The sequence below is a fragment of the Sceloporus occidentalis genome, unplaced genomic scaffold, assembly GCF_023333645.1.
Source record: "Sceloporus occidentalis isolate IW3139 unplaced genomic scaffold, rSceOcc1.0.p SCAF_8, whole genome shotgun sequence".
NCBI lineage: Eukaryota > Metazoa > Chordata > Lepidosauria > Squamata > Phrynosomatidae > Sceloporus > Sceloporus occidentalis.
This window is the reverse complement of record NW_028316988.1, coordinates 31,600,230-31,618,830: the sequence shown is the minus strand read 5'-3', so window position 1 is coordinate 31,618,830 and position 18,601 is coordinate 31,600,230. Positions and strand designations below refer to the sequence as shown.

The 18,601-nt window shown below is 52.2% G+C and overlaps 1 protein-coding gene across 1 annotated transcript; it reads left to right on the top strand.

Moving 5' to 3' along the window:
- Position 1: 1 nt before the first annotated feature.
- LOC149308519 (insulin receptor-like) lies at positions 2 to 18,558 on the top strand (the record flags this gene model as incomplete). Its single annotated transcript, XM_089537115.1, is given in 10 exon segments — positions 2 to 125; positions 579 to 617; positions 620 to 677; positions 927 to 994; positions 10,904 to 11,133; positions 11,605 to 11,715; positions 11,814 to 11,973; positions 12,416 to 12,545; positions 12,806 to 12,940; positions 13,663 to 18,558. Coding segments are annotated over 10 exon segments (1,410 nt in total), but the record flags the coding sequence as incomplete, so codon positions are not given.
- Between the last annotated feature and the right edge of the window lie 43 nt (positions 18,559 to 18,601).

Genomic DNA, 18,601 nt, shown 5'->3' with positions numbered 1-18,601 from the left:
CATTGACCAGGGCTGCAAGCTGAAGGCGCTGCAACCTGGGAACTACAGCGCACGTGTCCGAGCCACCTCATTGGCAGGCAACGGGTCCTGGACAGAGCCTGTGTACTTCTTTGTTCCTGATTACCGTAAGAGAAGCCACTTCCTAGCAATGATGTGCCTGTCTCTCTTAATAGGGAGGCGGGGGGGGGGGGGCGGGGGCAGGGAGAAGGGGCTGGGAAGGTTGGAGGAGTTTGGGAATGGAAGCACTAGGTTTTGCATGCCTGATTGTAATCCTGGAAAGAGTCATTGGTGAGAGACACAGCGCATATGGGGGCATTTGGGGAGCTGGGAAAGGCACAGCATCTCCTCCAGGATGAGACCAGTCCCCCATGGCTATCGTGGTGGCTGGAAAGCAGCTCCCAGGTGACATCTGAAAGACCAACCAGTTCTCTTTGTCAGAATAAGCTTTTCAGCAGTTTGTGAGCATCGCTTCTGGGTGTGGCACATAGCCTCAATTGGCAGATGGTTGTCTATCATGTTTTGGGAAAGGGCTCTGCTCTCCTGTCTGACCCTGTCTTGCCTCTCTTCCCCAACTCCAGTGAACGTTCCCCCCAGCCTTGTGAGCATTATTGTCCCGATCGTTTTGTCATCATCTTCATCATGCTTCTTGGTGGCACATATGTTTTCATCAGAAAAAGGTAAGTGTTTCAGCTGTCACCATAATCATGGCTGTAGGGCCACTTACAACAGCACAATTTGAAGCAACAGTCACACAGTTGCCCATAACACACTCAGGTGTTTTGAACTTGAACCAAGAAGCTGCAGGCAGGGAGGGTGGAGGTCAGGGGAGATAATTCCTTCTAACCAACTTGTACAACAAAGCAGTTTGCCTGTAGCTGAAAACATTTTGGTTGAAGTGACTCTTGTTCTTACTTCCCCTTCCTCAGGCAGACAGAAGGACCGACGGGGCCGCTCTATGCATCTTCCAACCCTGAGTATCTCAGCGCCAGCGATGGTACGAGATGCCCTGTGTCCACTGAGAGCACTAATTTGTTGGCACTTTTTGGAAATTATTCTTGCTCCCAGGAGTTAAGGACCCATTTAGGGGAAATTTGTCCTATCCATGGCTGTTGAATTTTTGCAGCCTATTCTCATCTTTCTCTGAAGCAGCAGTGATGGGGGATATCTGGCCCATGCAGGCCTCTGTCAAATCCCTGGGCAGCAGTCACAAAAATTTAAGGGCATATGAAGGGGAATGTGAAGCTTGTCCTTGAGGTTTGTTGGCTGACAGTATGACTCCCTGGTCAAAAAGGGCTCCCCACGCCAGCCAGAGAGAGCAGATTTAAATTTTGAGAGTCATCTGTGATTAGACTTCCACCACTCAGGGTTTGGGGGGCTCTGTGTAATGGAGATCATGCAGCCTTTCAGAAATGATTGGCCTTCAAGTCCCTGCAGCCTTAATCAGCATGACCAATGGTGAAGAATGCCAAAAGCACCTGGAAGGCCCTTTTCCAGCAGGCCTGAGGCTGGCCACCTGCTTCCCTTTTCATGTGTCTTCATTTGGGGCACTGGCCAAGCACTGAAAGAATGAAGGAAAGGAGCCAGAGAGTAGAAGGATAGAAAAGCGGGTGAGAAAGCTTGTGGACTCTAAGCTTGGTGAGCACAGAAAACGAGGGAACAAGAGCCGAGTCTTCCTTGTGCCAGGAAAAAGAGGTGGATTTCCTGATGGTTGGGGCCAACAGAGTGCCAGAAAGGTGGCTGGCCAGGAGGAGGCCTGGGCATGTTCTGAAGGCTAAATTTACATCGCTGCTATCTGGGCAGTTGGTAGAATAGAACTCTGCCCAGCTATGATAGAGACAAGTTGTGGAAGAAGCAAGGGGAGGGGGGGGGGTATTCCATTTCTTTCATTGAGACTTCTTCAGGGCACTCTGACACGAGAACAAACGAGGTCTAGTTCTAACATAGCGGAGCCCATATTTGCTTGAAGGAAAATCGTTCAGAACGGAAAAAGTTTCCGAGAGTTCTTGAACCTGCCAGCCCAGGCTTGCAGTGGGGACCTAGGCCTCCCTTTCTGTTGGAAGTTAAGCTGCATAGTAACCTCCTTCCCAACTGATTTAACATGTGTACTTCTTCTTCGTGGTCTCTGCGAATCATACAAATGGGTTTCACTGCGCCTGCGCAGTGCTGTTCGGAACTTCTAGAATCACTGGGCAAAGTACACTTTGCAACAAAAAGAAACTTTTTGGCGGTAACCCCGCCCACCCACTATAAAGCCCCTGCTTCCCGCTCTTTTCCCCAGTTCCTTTTTTCCGCCGCGCTTGCTGCTGTAGAGGAACTTTGCTTGCTATTGCTAGCTCTTTGGACTGAATCACTGGCTCTTTTTTGACTTCGGACTGGTTTTTGACGTTTCTGGCTCTAATCCCCCCCGTGCTTTGGTGACTTTGGACTGTTTTTGACCTTCTGGCTCAGATCTCCCCGTGTTTTGGTGACCGCGGACCGGCTTGACTCTGGCTTTGTTCCTACCCTCCACTATGCCTCCGGCCCCGTTTAAGAAATGTGATATCTGTGGAGGTAAGGTGCCCATTCAGGACCCACATTCCTCCTGCCTCCTCTGCCTCGGCAGAGAACATGATGTCAAGGCCTGCACTGTTTGCAAATCCTTGACCTCCCAGGCGAGGAAAAACCGGGAGTCGCGGCTCACCTCGGCCATTTCCCAGGGAGTGTTGAAGAAGTCTACGGAGGGAGACCCGCGCCCTTCCTCCGCCCCTACGGCCTCTTCGACAACAGACCGCGGCAGCCCTGCCAGCGCAGCCTCTGCACCTCCTGCCGATGCGACCCGTGGTTCGGCTGAACCCAGTGCCGCCAACGTTGTGGCCCGTGGCCTAACGATGCCCAGCGCCACCACCAAACGCCCCCATAAGACCTCGGGCAAAGGGGAATCTTCTGAGTCTCCGTCCTTGACACGGAAGGACGATACCGGTGGCTCAGTACCCGGTACCAGCTCTGCGACACGGCAAGAAAGGACCGCCACTTCCTCACTCGGTACGGGCTCCAAGACCTCTAAGACCCCGACCGACCCATCAGCCCGCCAGAAAGACCCCAAAGTAAAGTCTACCGGGGTTGGGTCTAAGACCTTGGGCTCGAAGTCCACTGGTTCGACGAGGGATGCGGGGCCATCATCTGGACTCACGCTACAGACCACCCTTTCATCTAAGGGGGACACTTCTCATCATGGCGACCGGGACTCATCTAAGTCCTCCAAGAAGAGGAAGCACCACCGTGAAAAGACCCCTCGGCCTTCAAGGGATGATCTCTTCGATCCCGATCCCATCTCAAAGAAACACAAGTCTACTACCATCGACGGCTCCGGTCCCGATACCGTCCTGAAGAGGACTAAGTCTACCACCAAGGACTCCGGGAAGTTCACAGCACTGAGAGATATTCCTCCATCAGCCCGCTCGCTGTCCCCTCACCAGCTACCTCCCGAGCCCGTTATCCTCCACCCCGTGATGGATGCGACTCCCTCTTTGCCTCAACTGGACCTGACCACGATACCGTTTATTCACTCTGAAGACGAGGAATCACTCCCTTCCAGCCGGCGTTCCCCCGTGCCCGTCCCGAAGTCTCCACGAGGGACCCCACGTGAGGACCCTGACTTTTTTTATGACTCCGACTCGGGCAAATATTATATGGCCGTGTCCAGAGAACAGGCGTTCGAGTGTTTTTCGTCGAGGCATTTGACTTCCAGACCACCTGTTCAAAAGCCTTCTACCTCCAAACAGTCGGCTCCCGTCCCGTCTCACCGCACTCAAGGGCCCACCGAGGAGACCCACACGTCGGACCGCTCCCGCCCTAAGACCTTGCCGGTTGCGCGAGACCCCCGACCCTGTGGACTCCAAACCCGAAGTGGTGTCCTCCGACGAGGCTTCGGAGGTGAGCCTGTCACCTCCTGATTCTCCACAAGAGATGCACCAACCGGAACCGTCCTCGCCAACAGATGACGTACGCTCATTTAATGAGCACATCATCAAGATGGCCAACGCACTCCATATTGAGCTGTCCTACGCCGATGAAGGTGCCCAAGACCCGGTCGACCGGCGAGTTCAAGGCAGAGTACCAACTCCACCATCGATTCCCCTCCTACCGTCCCTACAAACAATTCTCAAACGCTCCTGGGACTCCCCGACCTCCTTGGCGGGATCGACTCGTAAGGTGGAATCCCTTTATAGGATCCCTCCCTCATGCTGTCCTTGGCTGGCGTCGCACCCAAAGCAAAATTCGGCCATAGTTGAGGGCTCTCAACAGACCTTTACCCAAAAACAGGCCACATCTCCAGCCGATCGAGAGGCCAAGAAGGTAGATGCTCTAGTTAAAAAGGCCTATTCTGCCGCTGCCCTCGCCGCCAAGGCTGCTAATTACAATGCATGCATGGGGGCATATGTTCAGGCATTGATGGAAAGCATCTCCCCCTTGGTTCCTGATGTCCCTGACGACATTCAACGGAAGCTGGTCGAAATCAGGGACGAGACGCATTCGATAGGCAGCTGGCTTATCACCACAGCTAGGAACGTCACTGACTGTGTGGGCAGGGCGATGTCGGCAGCTATTGCACTTCGTCGCCATGCATGGCTCTGGGGCTTGGATCTTAACCTTAATGCCAGGGCTGCAATCGAGGAGATGCCAATTGATGGATCGGGTCTTTTCCACACTGACACCGATGAGGCTCTCAACAAGAAGTACCGGATGAAGGCAGCGGCCAGAAAACATGGCATGTCTTCGACTTCCACTCCACCGTTCCGGAAGAGGCAGCGCCCATGGCAGAGTCAAGGTCAGTCCCAGAGACCCTACCATCAGGACCGCCCTTTCCAGCAACAGGGCCCCAGAGACCGAGATACCCCTCCCAATCCTCCTCCTCCTCGGGCCGACGCAACAACTCGGGTCGGTACCGAAAGAACCGACGCCAGGAACCTGACCAGGCCAAGAAGCGGGCCTGAAGGTCTCCAGCGCGCTTCGTCTCTCCCACCCTTCCTTCTTCATTTTTAGACATTTTAAGGCCCTTCGGTGACACCTGGGCTACGATTACTTCGGACTCGTGGGTTCTCAGTATTGTCCGTACGGGCTATGCCCTCAAGTTCCTACACCTTCCTCCAACCGGACTTTTCGTTTCTACCCCACCCTCTGACACCCTTCTCGACGAAGTGCGCACTCTCCTCACCAAGGGGGCGATTTCACCCATCACCTCAGATCAATTCCACAGATGCTTCTTTTCTCGGTACTTCACGGTACCCAAGGCCGATGGAGGCATCAGACCAATTCTAGACTTAAGAAACCTTAACGAATTCCTGGACTACCGTCGTTTCCGCATGGTAACTCTGGCCTCTATCCTTCCTTTGCTCCACCAGGGCTTGTGGTTCGCGACCATCGATCTCAAAGATGCCTACTTCCACATAGGGATCCGGGAGTCTCACAGGCGGTTCCTTTCTTTCGCTGTCGGGACAGAGGCCTACCATTACAACGTCCTCCTCTTTGGCCTAGCCACGCCTCCGAGGGTCTTCACCAAGTGCATGGCACCGGTAGTGGCCTATCTCCACCAAAAGGGCTACATGGTTTTTCCATACTTGGACGACTGGCTCTTCGCTGCAACCTCACGGACCCAGCTCCAGGAGGCGGTCGGGTTCTCCCTAAGTCTGCTCGAGTCCCTCAGCCTCGTCATCAACAGGGAAAAGTCCCACCTAGACCCGTCCACCCGCATCAGATTCATCGGTGCCATTCTCGACTCTGTGCTTTGCATCGCATACCTCCCTCGGGACCGTTTCCAGGCACTGACGGCGGCCGTCCAGTCCTGCCTGGCCCACAGAAGGGTGAAAGCCAGGGACGTCCAAGTGGCTCTGGGACACATGGCATCCACGACCTCTGTCACCCCCTTGGCGAGACTTCGCCTTCGTCCCTTACAGGCCTGGTTCCTGTCAGTTTTCGATCCCATGACGGACCGCCCCTCCAAATGGCTCACCGTCCCAAGACCGGTCGCTTCTTCTCTTCAATGGTGGCTAGACTCCCGCAACGTTTGCGCAGGCATGTCATTCGTCCCGCCACAGCCTCAACTGACCCTGACGACGGATGCGTCGTTAGAAGGCTGGGGAGCCCACCTGCTCGACCTTGCGATAAGAGACAGATGGTCCCGGACCGAGAGCCGCCTCCACATCAATGCCCTAGAGATGCTGGCGGTAGAGAAGGCCCTGCGATCTTTTGAACTGGCTGTGTTGCGCAAGGTGGTTCTGCTCAGGACAGACAACACCACCGTAATGTATTACATAAACAAACAGGGGGGTACCAAATCCGCTACCCTGTTAGACATCACGCTTCGAATCTGGAACTGGTGTGTCCTCAGGGGTATCACCTTGCAGGCAATTCACTTACCTGGAGACGAGAACGAGCTGGCGGACCAACTCAGCAGGTCCGCCACCACTTGCCACAAATGGAGACTACATCCGGAGACGGTCGACAACCTCTTCAGACGATGAGGATATTCCCAGATCGACCTCTTCGCGACCGCTCGCAACACTCACTGTCCCCAGTTCTGCTCCCGGACGCCGACCGACAATTGCCTCGGGGACGCGTTTGGGCTCAGGTGGTCGGGACCGATGCTTTATGCCTTTCCACCGTTCCCGATGATCACCAGGGTGGTCTCCAAGATAAAGTTGGACTGCCCGGAGGCGATCCTGATCACCCCCTGGTGGCCGAGACAACCATGGTTCCCGGTACTCCTACAGCTTTCCAAGAGACAATTTCTCCGACTCGAGCCTCGCCCCGACCTTCTCACGATCCGGGACGGACGCATACGCCATCCGGATGTCGACAACCTTCCTCTGGTGGCTTGGAGGCTCCATCCCTGACGTCGCTTTCTGAATCGGTACAGATGGTGATCCTGGCCGCACAGAAACCGTCAACTCAGCGGTCCTATGCAGCCAAATGGAACAGATTCCTGCAGTTCCTTACCGAGAAGGAACTCACTCCGGACCAAGTCACGACACCGGTGGTGCTGGAGTTCCTGAGGGCACTGATGGATGCGGGGTTACGCCTCGCATCTATCAAATAATAATAAATAATAATAATATGTTTTATTTATAGACCGCTATTCCGCGATGATCATAGCGGTGTACAGTAAAATCGTAATACAATACAAAATACAGTTAAAGGAGGGAGAAGTCTCGTCCTTCAGGCAGTCCAAGATGTTGCTGGGTCTGCCTGATGGCTCCCTCTGAGGCCGAGATGACAGTTGAGGAGGGAGGGGCCTCTTCCTTCAGGCAGTCCCTGATGTTGCTGGGTCTGCCTGATCTCTCCCTCTGAGGCCGAGATGACAGTTGAGGAGGGAGGGGCCTCTTCCTTCAGGCAGTCCCTGATGTTGCTGGGTCTGCCTGATCTCTCCCTCGGAGGCCGAGATGACAGTTGAGGAGGGAGGGGCCTCTTCCTTCAGGCAGTCCAAGATGTTGCTGGGTCTGCCTGATCTCTCCCTCTGAGGCCAAGATGACAGTTGAGGAGGGAGGGGCCTCTTCCTTCAGGCAGTGCAAGATGTTGCTGGGTCTGCCTGATGGCTCCCTCTGAGGCCAAGATGACAGTTGAGGAGGGAGGGGCCTCTTCCTTCAGGCAGTCCAAGATGTTGCTGGGTCTGCCTGATGGCTCCCTCTGAGGCCGAGATGACAGTTAAGGAGGGAGGGGCCTCTTCCTTCAGGCTGTCCCTGATGTTGCTGGGTCTGCCTGATGGCTCCCTCTGAGGCCGAGATGACAGTTGAGGAGGGAGGGGCCTCTTCCTTCAGGCAGTCCAAGATGTTGCTGGGTCTGCCTGATCTCTCCCTCGGAGGCCGAGATGACAGTTGAGGAGGGAGGGGCCTCTTCCTTCAGGCAGTCCCTGATGTTGCTGCGTCTGCCTGATGGCTCCCTCTGAGGCCGAGATGACAGTTGAGGAGGGAGGGGCCTCTTCCTTCAGGCAGTCCAAGATGTTGCTGGGTCTGCCTGATCTCTCCCTCTGAGGCCGAGATGACAGTTGAGGAGGGAGGGGCCTCTTCCTTCAGGCAGTCCAAGATGTTGCTGGGTCTGCCTGATCTCTCCCTCTGAGGCCGAGATGACAGTTGAGGAGGGAGGGGCCTCTTCCTTCAGGCAGTTCAAGATGTTGCTGGGTCTGCCTGATCTCTCCCTCTGAGGCCGAGATGACAGTTGAGGAGGGAGGGGCCTCTTCCTTCAGGCAGTCCAAGATGTTGCTGGGTCTGCCTGATCTCTCCCTCTGAGGCCGAGTTGACAGTTAAGGAGGGAGGGGCCTCTTCCTTCAGGCAGTCCAAGATGTTGCTGGGTCTGCCTGATCTCTCCCTCTGAGGCCGAGATGACAGTTGAGGAGGGAGGGGCCTCTTCCTTCAGGCAGTCCAAGATGTTGCTGGGTCTGCCTGATCTCTCCCTCTGAGGCCGAGTTGACAGTTAAGGAGGGAGGGGCCTCTTCCTTCAGGCAGTCCAAGATGTTGCTGGGTCTGCCTGATCTCTCCCTCTGAGGCCGAGATGACAGTTGAGGAGGGAGGGGCCTCTTCCTTCAGGCAGTCCCTGATGTTGCTGGGTCTGCCTGATCTCTCCCTCTGAGGCCGAGATGACAGTTGAGGAGGGAGGGGCCTCTTCCTTCAGGCAGTCCAAGATGTTGCTGGGTCTGCCTGATCTCTCCCTCTGAGGCCGAGATGACAGTTGAGGAGGGAGGGGCCTCTTCCTTCAGGCAGTCCCTGATGTTGCTGGGTCTGCCTGATGGCTCCCTCTGAGGCCGAGATGACAGTTGAGGAGGGAGGGGCCTCTTCCTTCAGGCAGTCCCTGATGTTGCTGGGTCTGCCTGATCTCTCCCTCTGAGGCCGAGATGACAGTTGAGGAGGGAGGGGCCTCTTCCTTCAGGCAGTCCCTGATGTTGCTGGGTCTGCCTGATGGCTCCCTCTGAGGCCAAGATGACAGTTGAGGAGGGAGGGGCCTCTTCCTTCAGGCAGTCCCTGATGTTGCTGGTCTGCCTGATGGCTCCCTCTGAGGCCGAGATGACAGTTGAGGAGGGAGGGGCCTCTTCCTTCAGGCAGTCCAAGATGTTGCTGGGTCTGCCTGATCGCTCCCTCTGAGGCCGAGATGACAGTTGAGGAGGGAGGGGCCTCTTCCTTCAGGCAGTCCAAGATGTTGCTGGGTCTGCCTGATCTCTCCCTCTGAGGCCGAGTTGACAGTTAAGGAGGGAGGGGCCTCTTCCTTCAGGCAGTCCCTGATGTTGCTGGGTCTGCCTGATCTCTCCCTCTGAGGCCGAGATGACAGTTGAGGAGGGAGGGGCCTCTTCCTTCAGGCAGTCCAAGAATGCTACCTTTCTGCTATCTGCTCTCATTTCCAATTTGGGGGCAAACCTTCTTTTTTCAGGGACCCGTTCGTGAAGGCCTTCCTCAAAGGCTACGCGAACTTACATCCTCCGGTCATGACACCGACTCCGGCATGGAGCCTGGACTCTGTGCTGGCTGCCTTACAAAACAAACCTTTCGAACCGATGGCCACTACTGACTTGCGACTGTTGACCTGGAAGACGGTCTTCTTGGTGGCCATCACTTCGGCCCGACGTGCGGGCGAAGTTTCTGCGCTGCGGAGGGACCAACCTTTCCTTAGGTTTCATAGGGACAAAGTGGTCCTCCGTACTGATATTTCCTTCCTTCCGAAGGTAGTCTCGACTTTCCACATGTGCCAGGACATTGTTTTACCCACCCTGGCCCCGGATCCAACCACCGAGACCGAGCGGACTCTCCATTCCCTCGATGTCAGGAGGGCTCTTGCCTTCTACCTGGACAGAATGGCAGCCTCTAGTCGGTCGGATAGGTTGTTCCAGTGTTACTTGGAACCGAAAAGAGGACTGCCCGTCTCCCCCCAGAGACTGTCCAAATGGGTGGCGGCCACTATCCACCTCTGTTATGAGCTTTTGGGAAGGCCGCTTCCGACCAGGCTTCGGTCTCATTCTACCAGGGCGGTAGCAGCTTCCTCAGCCTTTTTGAATGGAATTCCCTTGGAGGATGTCTGCAAGGCTGCCATTCGGTCCCAACCAATGACTTTTATTAAACATTACAGGTTGGATGTTAGGGCCAAACGAGATGCAGCGTTTGGAAGAGCTGTACTGATATCAGGGCTGCACTAATACCATAGTTCTATGCCTTCTAATCTAGTTACACTTGGGGTTCTCGAGGTTTGCAATGAGGTTTCCCATGGGCCTGGCCTCCCTCAATTTCCCTGTTCATGACCATTGTTATGGGTTTATTTTCAGTATAACAGGGTTATGGATATCTATTTTGGCTTCACAGGTTTCAGGTACCTTATGCCTTACCTTCTGTAAATTGCATGCCAGTCTTCAGTTATTGGTCAAGGCTCTTGGGGATTAATGACTGACACTAAGGTTGGGTTTCAATGGTTTTATTGTTAATAAACCAGTTTTGTTTGAACAGTTTGTCTCAGGACACTCCCTCCGCCGCTTACTTAAGCTTGTCAGTCTAAACCCATTTGTATGATTCGCAGAGACCATGAAGAAGAAGGACAGGTTGCTTACCTGTAACAGTATTTCTTCGAGTGGTCATCTGCGAATACATACAAATCCCGCCCATCCTCCCCTCTGTGTCCTGCTCTTGATTGGCTTATTCTCTTAGCGCCTACGCGGCGTAAAAATGCGGAACTGGGGAAAAGAGCGGGAAGCAGGGGCTTTATAGTGGGTGGGCGGGGTTACCGCCAAAAAGTTTCTTTTTGTTGCAAAGTGTACTTTGCCCAGTGATTCTAGAAGTTCCGAACCGCACTGCGCAGGCGCAGTGAAACCCATTTGTATGTATTCGCAGATGACCACTCAAAGAAATACTGTTACAGGTAAGCAACCTGTCCTTCTTGGTTCTCTGCCCTGCAGTGTACATACCTGATGAGTGGGAAGTCCTTCGGGAGAAGATTGCCCTCCTGCAGGAGCTGGGCCAGGGGTCCTTCGGCATGGTCTATGAGGGTGTTGCCAAAGACATCATCAAGGGGGAGGCTGAGACCCGGGTGGCAGTCAAGACCGTGAATGAGTCAGCCAGTCTGCGGGAGCGCATTGAGTTCCTCAACGAAGCCTCTGTCATGAAAGGCTTCAGCTGTCACCATGTGGTGAGGAGGAAGGGGAGTGGGAGGGGGCCAAGGAACTTGTCTTTGGGGGAGCCACTTGCCTGCAATTCTAAAGCCCTGAAGAAGTATAAAAGGTGTGGATCTCTTGTGGAACCTGTGTACTAGCAGGTAGCACAATGGAGTCTTGAGATCCTTTTGAACATGGACAGTAACCAGGGAAGGAGTTGTGACAATGGCCCATTTTGCTTTGCAAATGGATGTCCTCAGGTGGAACCAGTTTTAAAGGGGGAACAGAGCAGTGGAAGGCATATAAGTCCCTCCAAAGTTAGCAAGGTGGGCCAAGTGGCGTAGGAGAGCCCCCACTGGATTGGTACCAAGGGCCGCTCTGTTACTTTTGGGATTATTCTGTCCTGCCAGCAGCCCCAGGGTCAGGGGAATTGGATTTTGCTCCTCCAGCCGAGCTGCAAATAAACAGGCTCTTTCTCTGTTCCCTGTCTTCCTCCTTTTTGTTAGGTCCGCCTCTTAGGGGTGGTGTCCAAAGGGCAGCCCACACTAGTGGTCATGGAGCTGATGGCCAACGGAGACCTAAAAAGCTACTTGAGGTCCTTGCGCCCGGATGCAGAGGTAACAGCTTGGGATTGGGGTGGGGAGAGGTCAGGGCCCAGGGAAGGCAGCTGGGTGCCCAAAGGCCCATGGCCTGGCTGACATTCTTGGCTTTTCAGAACAACCCTGGCCGTCCACCCCCAACCCTCCAAGAGATGATCCAGATGGCTGCAGAAATTGCCGACGGCATGGCTTACCTCAATGCCAAGAAGTTTGTCCACAGAGACCTGGCAGCCCGGAACTGCATGGTAGCTGAAGACTTTACTGTCAAAATTGGAGGTATGGCAGAGGTCCCTCTTTCTGAAGAGGCATGGTGTCATGTGATAAGTCCCAAACAAAGGCACTGTTAACTGTTGCAATTGCAAATTACCTAGCCCATGTGATAAAGCTTTGTGTTGTATTGTTAATAATTCCTTTTAAAAAGAGGGTGGCCCCTTCCCTGTCCTCTCCAGCAGAAGCTTATACTCTTGTTTTCTGTGAACAAACATCTGACTCTGTGAAGTCGAAGGCTTTCATGGCTGGCATCCATAGTTTTTTGTGGGTTTTTTTGGGGGGCTGTGTGGCCATGTTCTAGAAGAGTTTCTTCCTGACACTTCACCAGCATCTGTGGCTGGCATCTTCAGAGAAACAGATGCTGGCGAAACGTCAGGAAAAAAACTCTTTTAGAACATGGCCACATAGCCCAAAAAACCCACAAAAAACTGACTCTCTATTTCCTCAGACTTTGGCATGACCAGAGACATCTATGAGACAGACTACTACCGCAAAGGAGGGAAGGGCTTGCTGCCAGTGAGGTGGATGGCCCCAGAGTCCCTGAAGGATGGTGTCTTCACAGCCTACTCTGATGTGTGGTAAGCTGGGAGGAAGGTGCCCCTGTCCCGTGATCATCATACCCACTCTCCAGGGGTGTGGGAGGGGAGGCTTGTGGCTCCATGTAGCTGCTCTCTCCTGGGATTTCCTGGCCATTCTGAGTTACACAGTCATGGCTTTTAGTGGAGCCCACTCTGAACAGTGGGGCCTCTGGATGGGAGAGGACTGGGCTTTGGTGGGCGAGTGGCCAGAGATGTCTTTTTGGTGCCTGAGCCACATTCTCCCCTCTTTCCCCTACCAGGTCTTTTGGCGTCGTCCTTTGGGAAATCAGTGGTTTAGCAGAGCAGCCATACCAGGGACTCTCCAATGAGCAAGTCCTGAAGTTCATCATGGATGGTGGTTGTCTAGAGCAACCTGAAAACTGTGCAGAGCGGCTGTAAGTATCACAGGAGTGGAGCCCACCTTGAGCAGTAGGGCTTCTGGATGGGACAGGACTGCAGCCACATGGCTTGAGGAGAGAAGGTGGGGAGTTCACTGTGCCTGAAGGGAAAGCATGCACACTGTGTTGCTGGTATGAAGGGTGCAAATAGGAAGTGTGCGAAGTGACCATAGTTCTTCCCAGCTGTTGAGTCTCCTGTTTCAGGAACTCCTGCTGTTTGGAGTAGCTGGCAGGACAGGAAAACAGTCGTGAAAATGCATTTGTAGCCAGTTAAACAATAGTGTTTAGGATGTGTTTGTTTCATCTATGGCTTGTTTTCCAACCAAGGCAGATGCCAGTTAGAATCTATACAGCTGGAGGGAGGTGGAGGTACTGAGGCAGGCAGTCTTTAGCTGCTGGCAGGACAGTTTTGTTCCAGGTTGTTTCCTCCCAAGGGCACTGAGGAAGGAATTAGAAACTGGCTGAGGGCAAAGATGGTTCCTCCTGTGGTGGACATGGGTGTGAGTTTGGTATCAGGATTCCAGTGCTGTGGCCCTCAACATGTGCTAGCTAATTTTTCCCAAGTAACTTTCCCAAGCTCTGTGGTACTGCAAACCAAATTCCAGAGGAGAGCTGAAGAGGGACAGTGCGGAGACTGTGAGGATGGAGAGGAGGCCGGGAGCTCCGTGTTAAGCTAATGGGGTTGTGTTGTGTGTCTCTGTGTCCATGTGTCATTGCAGCCACAGCCTGATGCAGATGTGCTGGCAGTACAACCCCAAGATGCGCCCCTCGTTCACAGAGATCATTGAGATGCTGAAGGAAGACCTCCACCCCTCCTTCCGAGAGGTCTCGTTCTTCTACAGTGAAGAGAACAAACCACCCGAGACAGAGGAGTATGAGCTGGACTTTGAGAACATGGAGAGCATCCCGCTGGACCCAGCCTCCTACTCTCAGCGGAACGAAATTCTGGGGCGGGACAGCATCCCCTCGGTGGGCCTGAAAGGGAACTACGATGAGCACATCCCTTACACCCACATGAATGGGGGCAAGAAGAACGGGCGGATCCTTTCCATGCCCCACTCAAGCCCTTCCTAACAGCAGCCGCCCACTGCTTTCCTTTCCGTCTTTCCTTCTCTACACAAATCTCAGGACTTGCAGTATTGTTGACGAAGCGTACGGAGATATATGGACTTGCTTTCTATTCAGATTTTTAATCATCAGAAGATTAAAATGGACACAGAGGGAGGATTGGGGGGGGGGAACAATGTCTCCTCACGTGCTTCTGTTTTGTGTGTTTTTCTTGGGTGCAAAAGCTGACTCAATGTCAGCTGGCTTTTTGTCTGTGAAACACAAATGAACAATTCTGTGGCTGCTGATTTCTTCCTTCACACTACGCTGTGCCCGAGAGACATGGGGACCGTGAAAAGGAGGAAGAATTTCCACCCACCTCAGCCTTTGCCTGGTTAGAGGGAACCATTTGGGCACCTCTGCCCTGGCAAGAGGGAAGGGAGCCCCATGCCGGAATGTCCCCCAGTACAACCGAAAGTCGTTCTCCTTCCCTTGCCTGGGAGCTCTGGTCTGTCTTCTTTCTGAAAGGCTGAAGGATCTTCAAGATGTGTCAAACACGGACTCTCTCTCTGTTTTCCCTCTGATTTGACCAACAGTTGCTGCTTTTCTTCTTAATGGGTTAAGCCGTGTGTGTGTGCGTATGTATGTGATTTGAGTGTGTGTGTAGACACATGCACATACACAGATAAACCACACACACACACACACACACACGGAGGTGTAAGTGAAAATTGAGTGAGTCTTTTTTGTACTAACAGTTTTATCCCTGCTGCAGAGCGTGTGTGTTGCTCCCATCTTTGCTCGATCTTCACACGATCTCCACACCTGCCCCACAAACTCCTCCGGCATGAATGAATTCTGAATAGATTATTTTTATATGGAAGAATTCTTGGGGGGATGGGATTCCCTGCGCCCCCCTCCCCTATGCGATTCAGCAAAGCGAGGTAGCCAAACAGTAGCCAACCTCTTCCTCCACTTCAGGTTTTTGTGCCAGGGCTTTTGGGACTAAGCAAGGAGGCTGCCATTGCCCCCTACCCTCCTCACCCTCTTTACTCAAGATTCTCAAGGTCCAACTGGTGACCATTATGTGTCAGTCTGTCTGTGTGTACATTTATCTGTGTGTGTGTGTGTTGTGACATATTTAAATCTTAGCCAGCAAGTCTCCCTATAAATTATTGACACCTTCCTTGAACCATATTTAGTTTAGACTCCTTCAAGGAGAATGTTGCTTGCCAGCTCCCTTCCTTGGTCTTCAAAACCAGCCTTAGAAAGTCTCTAAGCTGAATTTTGGCAAGTGTTAACTGCTGGGAGGTGGTAATGCACAAAACCTGTACTTTTAACTTTCAGATAACAGTGCTGCATGTGCGTGTGTGTGCTTCTGTTTAATTTTTAAAGCTAGCTCACTTGCATTCCCTCATATATATATACACACCCATTGTTGCACAAATCCCAAAACATTTGGCTGCTGGAGGTAAAACCTTTGGACAGGCAAATAACATCGGCTGGAGTTCTTACAGCTCAGAAAGTGGTCAAAACTTCCTCCTACATTAACTCATTCAGCCAGTTTCTTTTCTTCTCCCCCTGCCTCATTTTCCTTTCTTTTTATGCCTTTTTGGGTATCATGTGCAGACAGTGCCAAGGAAAAATCTGCCTAGGGCTTTAAAAAATTCCTTTTTTTACCACAACTCCAAAAATGCCTCACCCCAGAATTTCTTTTGGAGAGTTTTGGGAGTCTCAGTCCAGAAGCGGCCTTGTTTTAACCCAAGCACTGTCTGTTCCTCTCCATTTCTTGAAGGATACTGAGATGTATGCTGTGAACGTTGAGCATGACTTCTTCCACAACAGTCCATTGGGAGGCAACCCTGCACGGACCCCATTGAAATCAGTAAGAGCTGTACTAGCCACCACCACTGTCCTGACAAGTTTTTTGGGACAGACTTTGCTTTGGCTGCTTCTGAGAGAGCAAGAATTTGAGTACCCCTCTAAATCAGACACCCAGCAGCCCCCCTCCCCCCCCCCCCATAAGAAGCTCCGAGGTAGCTGGGAATGAGAGGTCTGCAACAAAAAAAACCTCCCTAGACATGTGGGACAATTTAACCCCACACACACATGCGCACCCACGAACATGGGAGGATATGGGCTCCTTGGCCCCCTTCCCTCCAAAGGGCCCTTGCTTTTCACATGCTGCAAGGTAGCTTCATTCATCTGCCAAGACCAAGGCCTCACCAAAATGCCTTTATCTCTTGTGTCTTTTCCTGTTTTCTGAATAAGCTTTTAAAAAATTAGTTCCGTATAATGTGAATCGTTGCTAAAGGGGGTGAGGTGGGAGACGGCTGCAGAAGGATCTTATTTTCTTGATGGGAAAGCTAACACATGTGCTTTGTTAAAAAAAATGTATAGATTTTAAAGAGAGAGAAAAGCCACGCTCATAAGGGGCCTTGGCAGTCTTTCTCCATTTCCCTTTGGCACCTCATCTGAAATGCTTTAATTTCTGTTTTTAATTTGCTTTTTGAGCCGGAATGGACAGATTTGAATTTGTGGGCAGGAAAGCAAAACTGGCTCTCTCCTAGAGACTGGTGAGGAGCCCCGTACAGATGTGGTGCGTGCCCTTTGCCATGCGCTTAGGACACCAGGAAAAGGTGGCTGGGCAGAATGGCCACATCTCGTGTCCCCAGACATTTGTTGAGGAGGCTGCAGCAAACAAACATGCCACTGTCTAAGAATGGCATGTTTTCTCAGCACCAAGCTGGCTCCTTTTCCTTGGCAAAACAGCCTTTCCATCCCACCCAACCACAGCCTTGTGGGATGGGGGCTTTTGGCAGCAGTTCTGTGTGCTTTCTGGAAGGGGACTGCAGGGCAGGAGCACTTTACCTCTTTGTCTCCTTAGAGAATTCTCCTTAGAGAATTCAGGCTGCTGGTATGCTTAGCCAGTTCTTTCCCTTCCAGGCCGCTCTGTGGGCAACGGAGGTTTGAAGGGGATGGGAAGAGGCCCACGGACTCCTCTTGCCTCTGGTCATCTGAAGCAAAGTCACTTCTAGATATCCACCGTCTCTTGTGGGAGCTTGACTTTTAACCTAGGTTGGGCTTTGAATTTTTAAATGTTTGGCAGAAGGGGGTAACAATCTGCTGCAGAGCCATTTTGGCACGCTTGGCCATGTGGATCCTCTCCCCCTTTTCACTCACTGTTTTGGCAAGGACTTTTGCCTTCCGGTTCATTGGCCTTAATGCCTCTCTTTTGTGCACATGCACATATCCTGGTAGCCTGGCAAGGGCATGTCCCATGTGAGGCGAGCAGTCCAGCAGGAGGGGGGGCTGCTCTTGGTCTGGGACCCCAAGGTAGGCCAGATCTTTTGGGGAGAAAAAGAAGACCCTTTTCTCTGAGGTGGCTACTTGGATTGGCCCTTCCATTATGCTCATGTGTGGGATGCATGCTTATAGCGATACCCTTTTGGCCATGTGTGCCTCTTTCAGCTCAGTAACCATGTGCCCTGCCGATGCAAGAAAAGTGCTGGGTTTTTTGTGCCTTGCCCCCTCCAAGTCCCACCTTGGATGGTCAAGAGACTGAAAGGCCAGTTCTGGTCAGTAAGATTTAATTTGGTTTTTCACCAAGCTCTGTCCTGTGACTTTCATGGGAGTTTCAATCTGTATTGAAGGTTTTGGTTCCACATTTAGGCATCTGCTGGGTGTTTTGGTTATCAGTTCCTGTGGTCCCTGCGAAATCCCAAAACAATATGGCCTCAGCTGGATTTCCCCCCCCCCCCCTCGCTCTTTCCTGGCATTTGCTCCCAGCTGTTACTTTTATCCCAGCCATCCAAAGCCTGAAGGACTTCTTGATCTCTGAGACTTTTTCAGGTGTACAGTTGATGTCGATTATGTTGTCCACAATTGCTTTATTAGGATTGTGTGACTGTTGTTTTTGCAATTATTATTTATGGCAAGGGGTTGAAACATGGCTCTGTAATTCAAGTGGTCATAGAAAATGCCAAAATCTTACCCAACTGCCAGGTGCTGAGGGAGGGGTCTTGATGCCAGGGGTCATGCTTTTCTTCTTTGGAGGTTAGTGATGCCATGAGGTTTGGGGGTTTTGAAGGAAGGGAATGATCAGGGGGACCAGGATGATGCCCGCAGCCCCTTGCAAGCCATTGGGCTACCAACGCGGAGAAAAACCTTTGCCATGCCCCTGAGTGCCTGGGCACTGACTGCCCCTTCTCCCATCATGTGCCCACTTTGCTGCTCTTTTGTGTGTTCAGAGAGTCTCAGCATGGAGGGGAGGGAGGGAGGGAGGTTTGCAGCAAAACCAGAAAAAAAGATACCTCTTCTTTCCAAGTAATGGATCAACATAATGTGCCATGGTTTTGTTTTCAGAAGGGGGGAGGAGTGAAATGAATCAATAGTAGACCCACTTGATTTTTTCCAGTGCTTTTCATATAAAAGAGCCAAGCAGTGATGTGTTCAGAGAGTATCTTTGAATATAAAGTGGAAAACTTGCTGTGTGTAAAATATTGAACAATTAACTGTTTATATTAGAAAAGAAAATTCTGAATAAATTATCCAGTAATATTCTCAGAGCTGAATGTCTGCCTTTTGTTGGTTCTGTTGGTTCTTCATTGC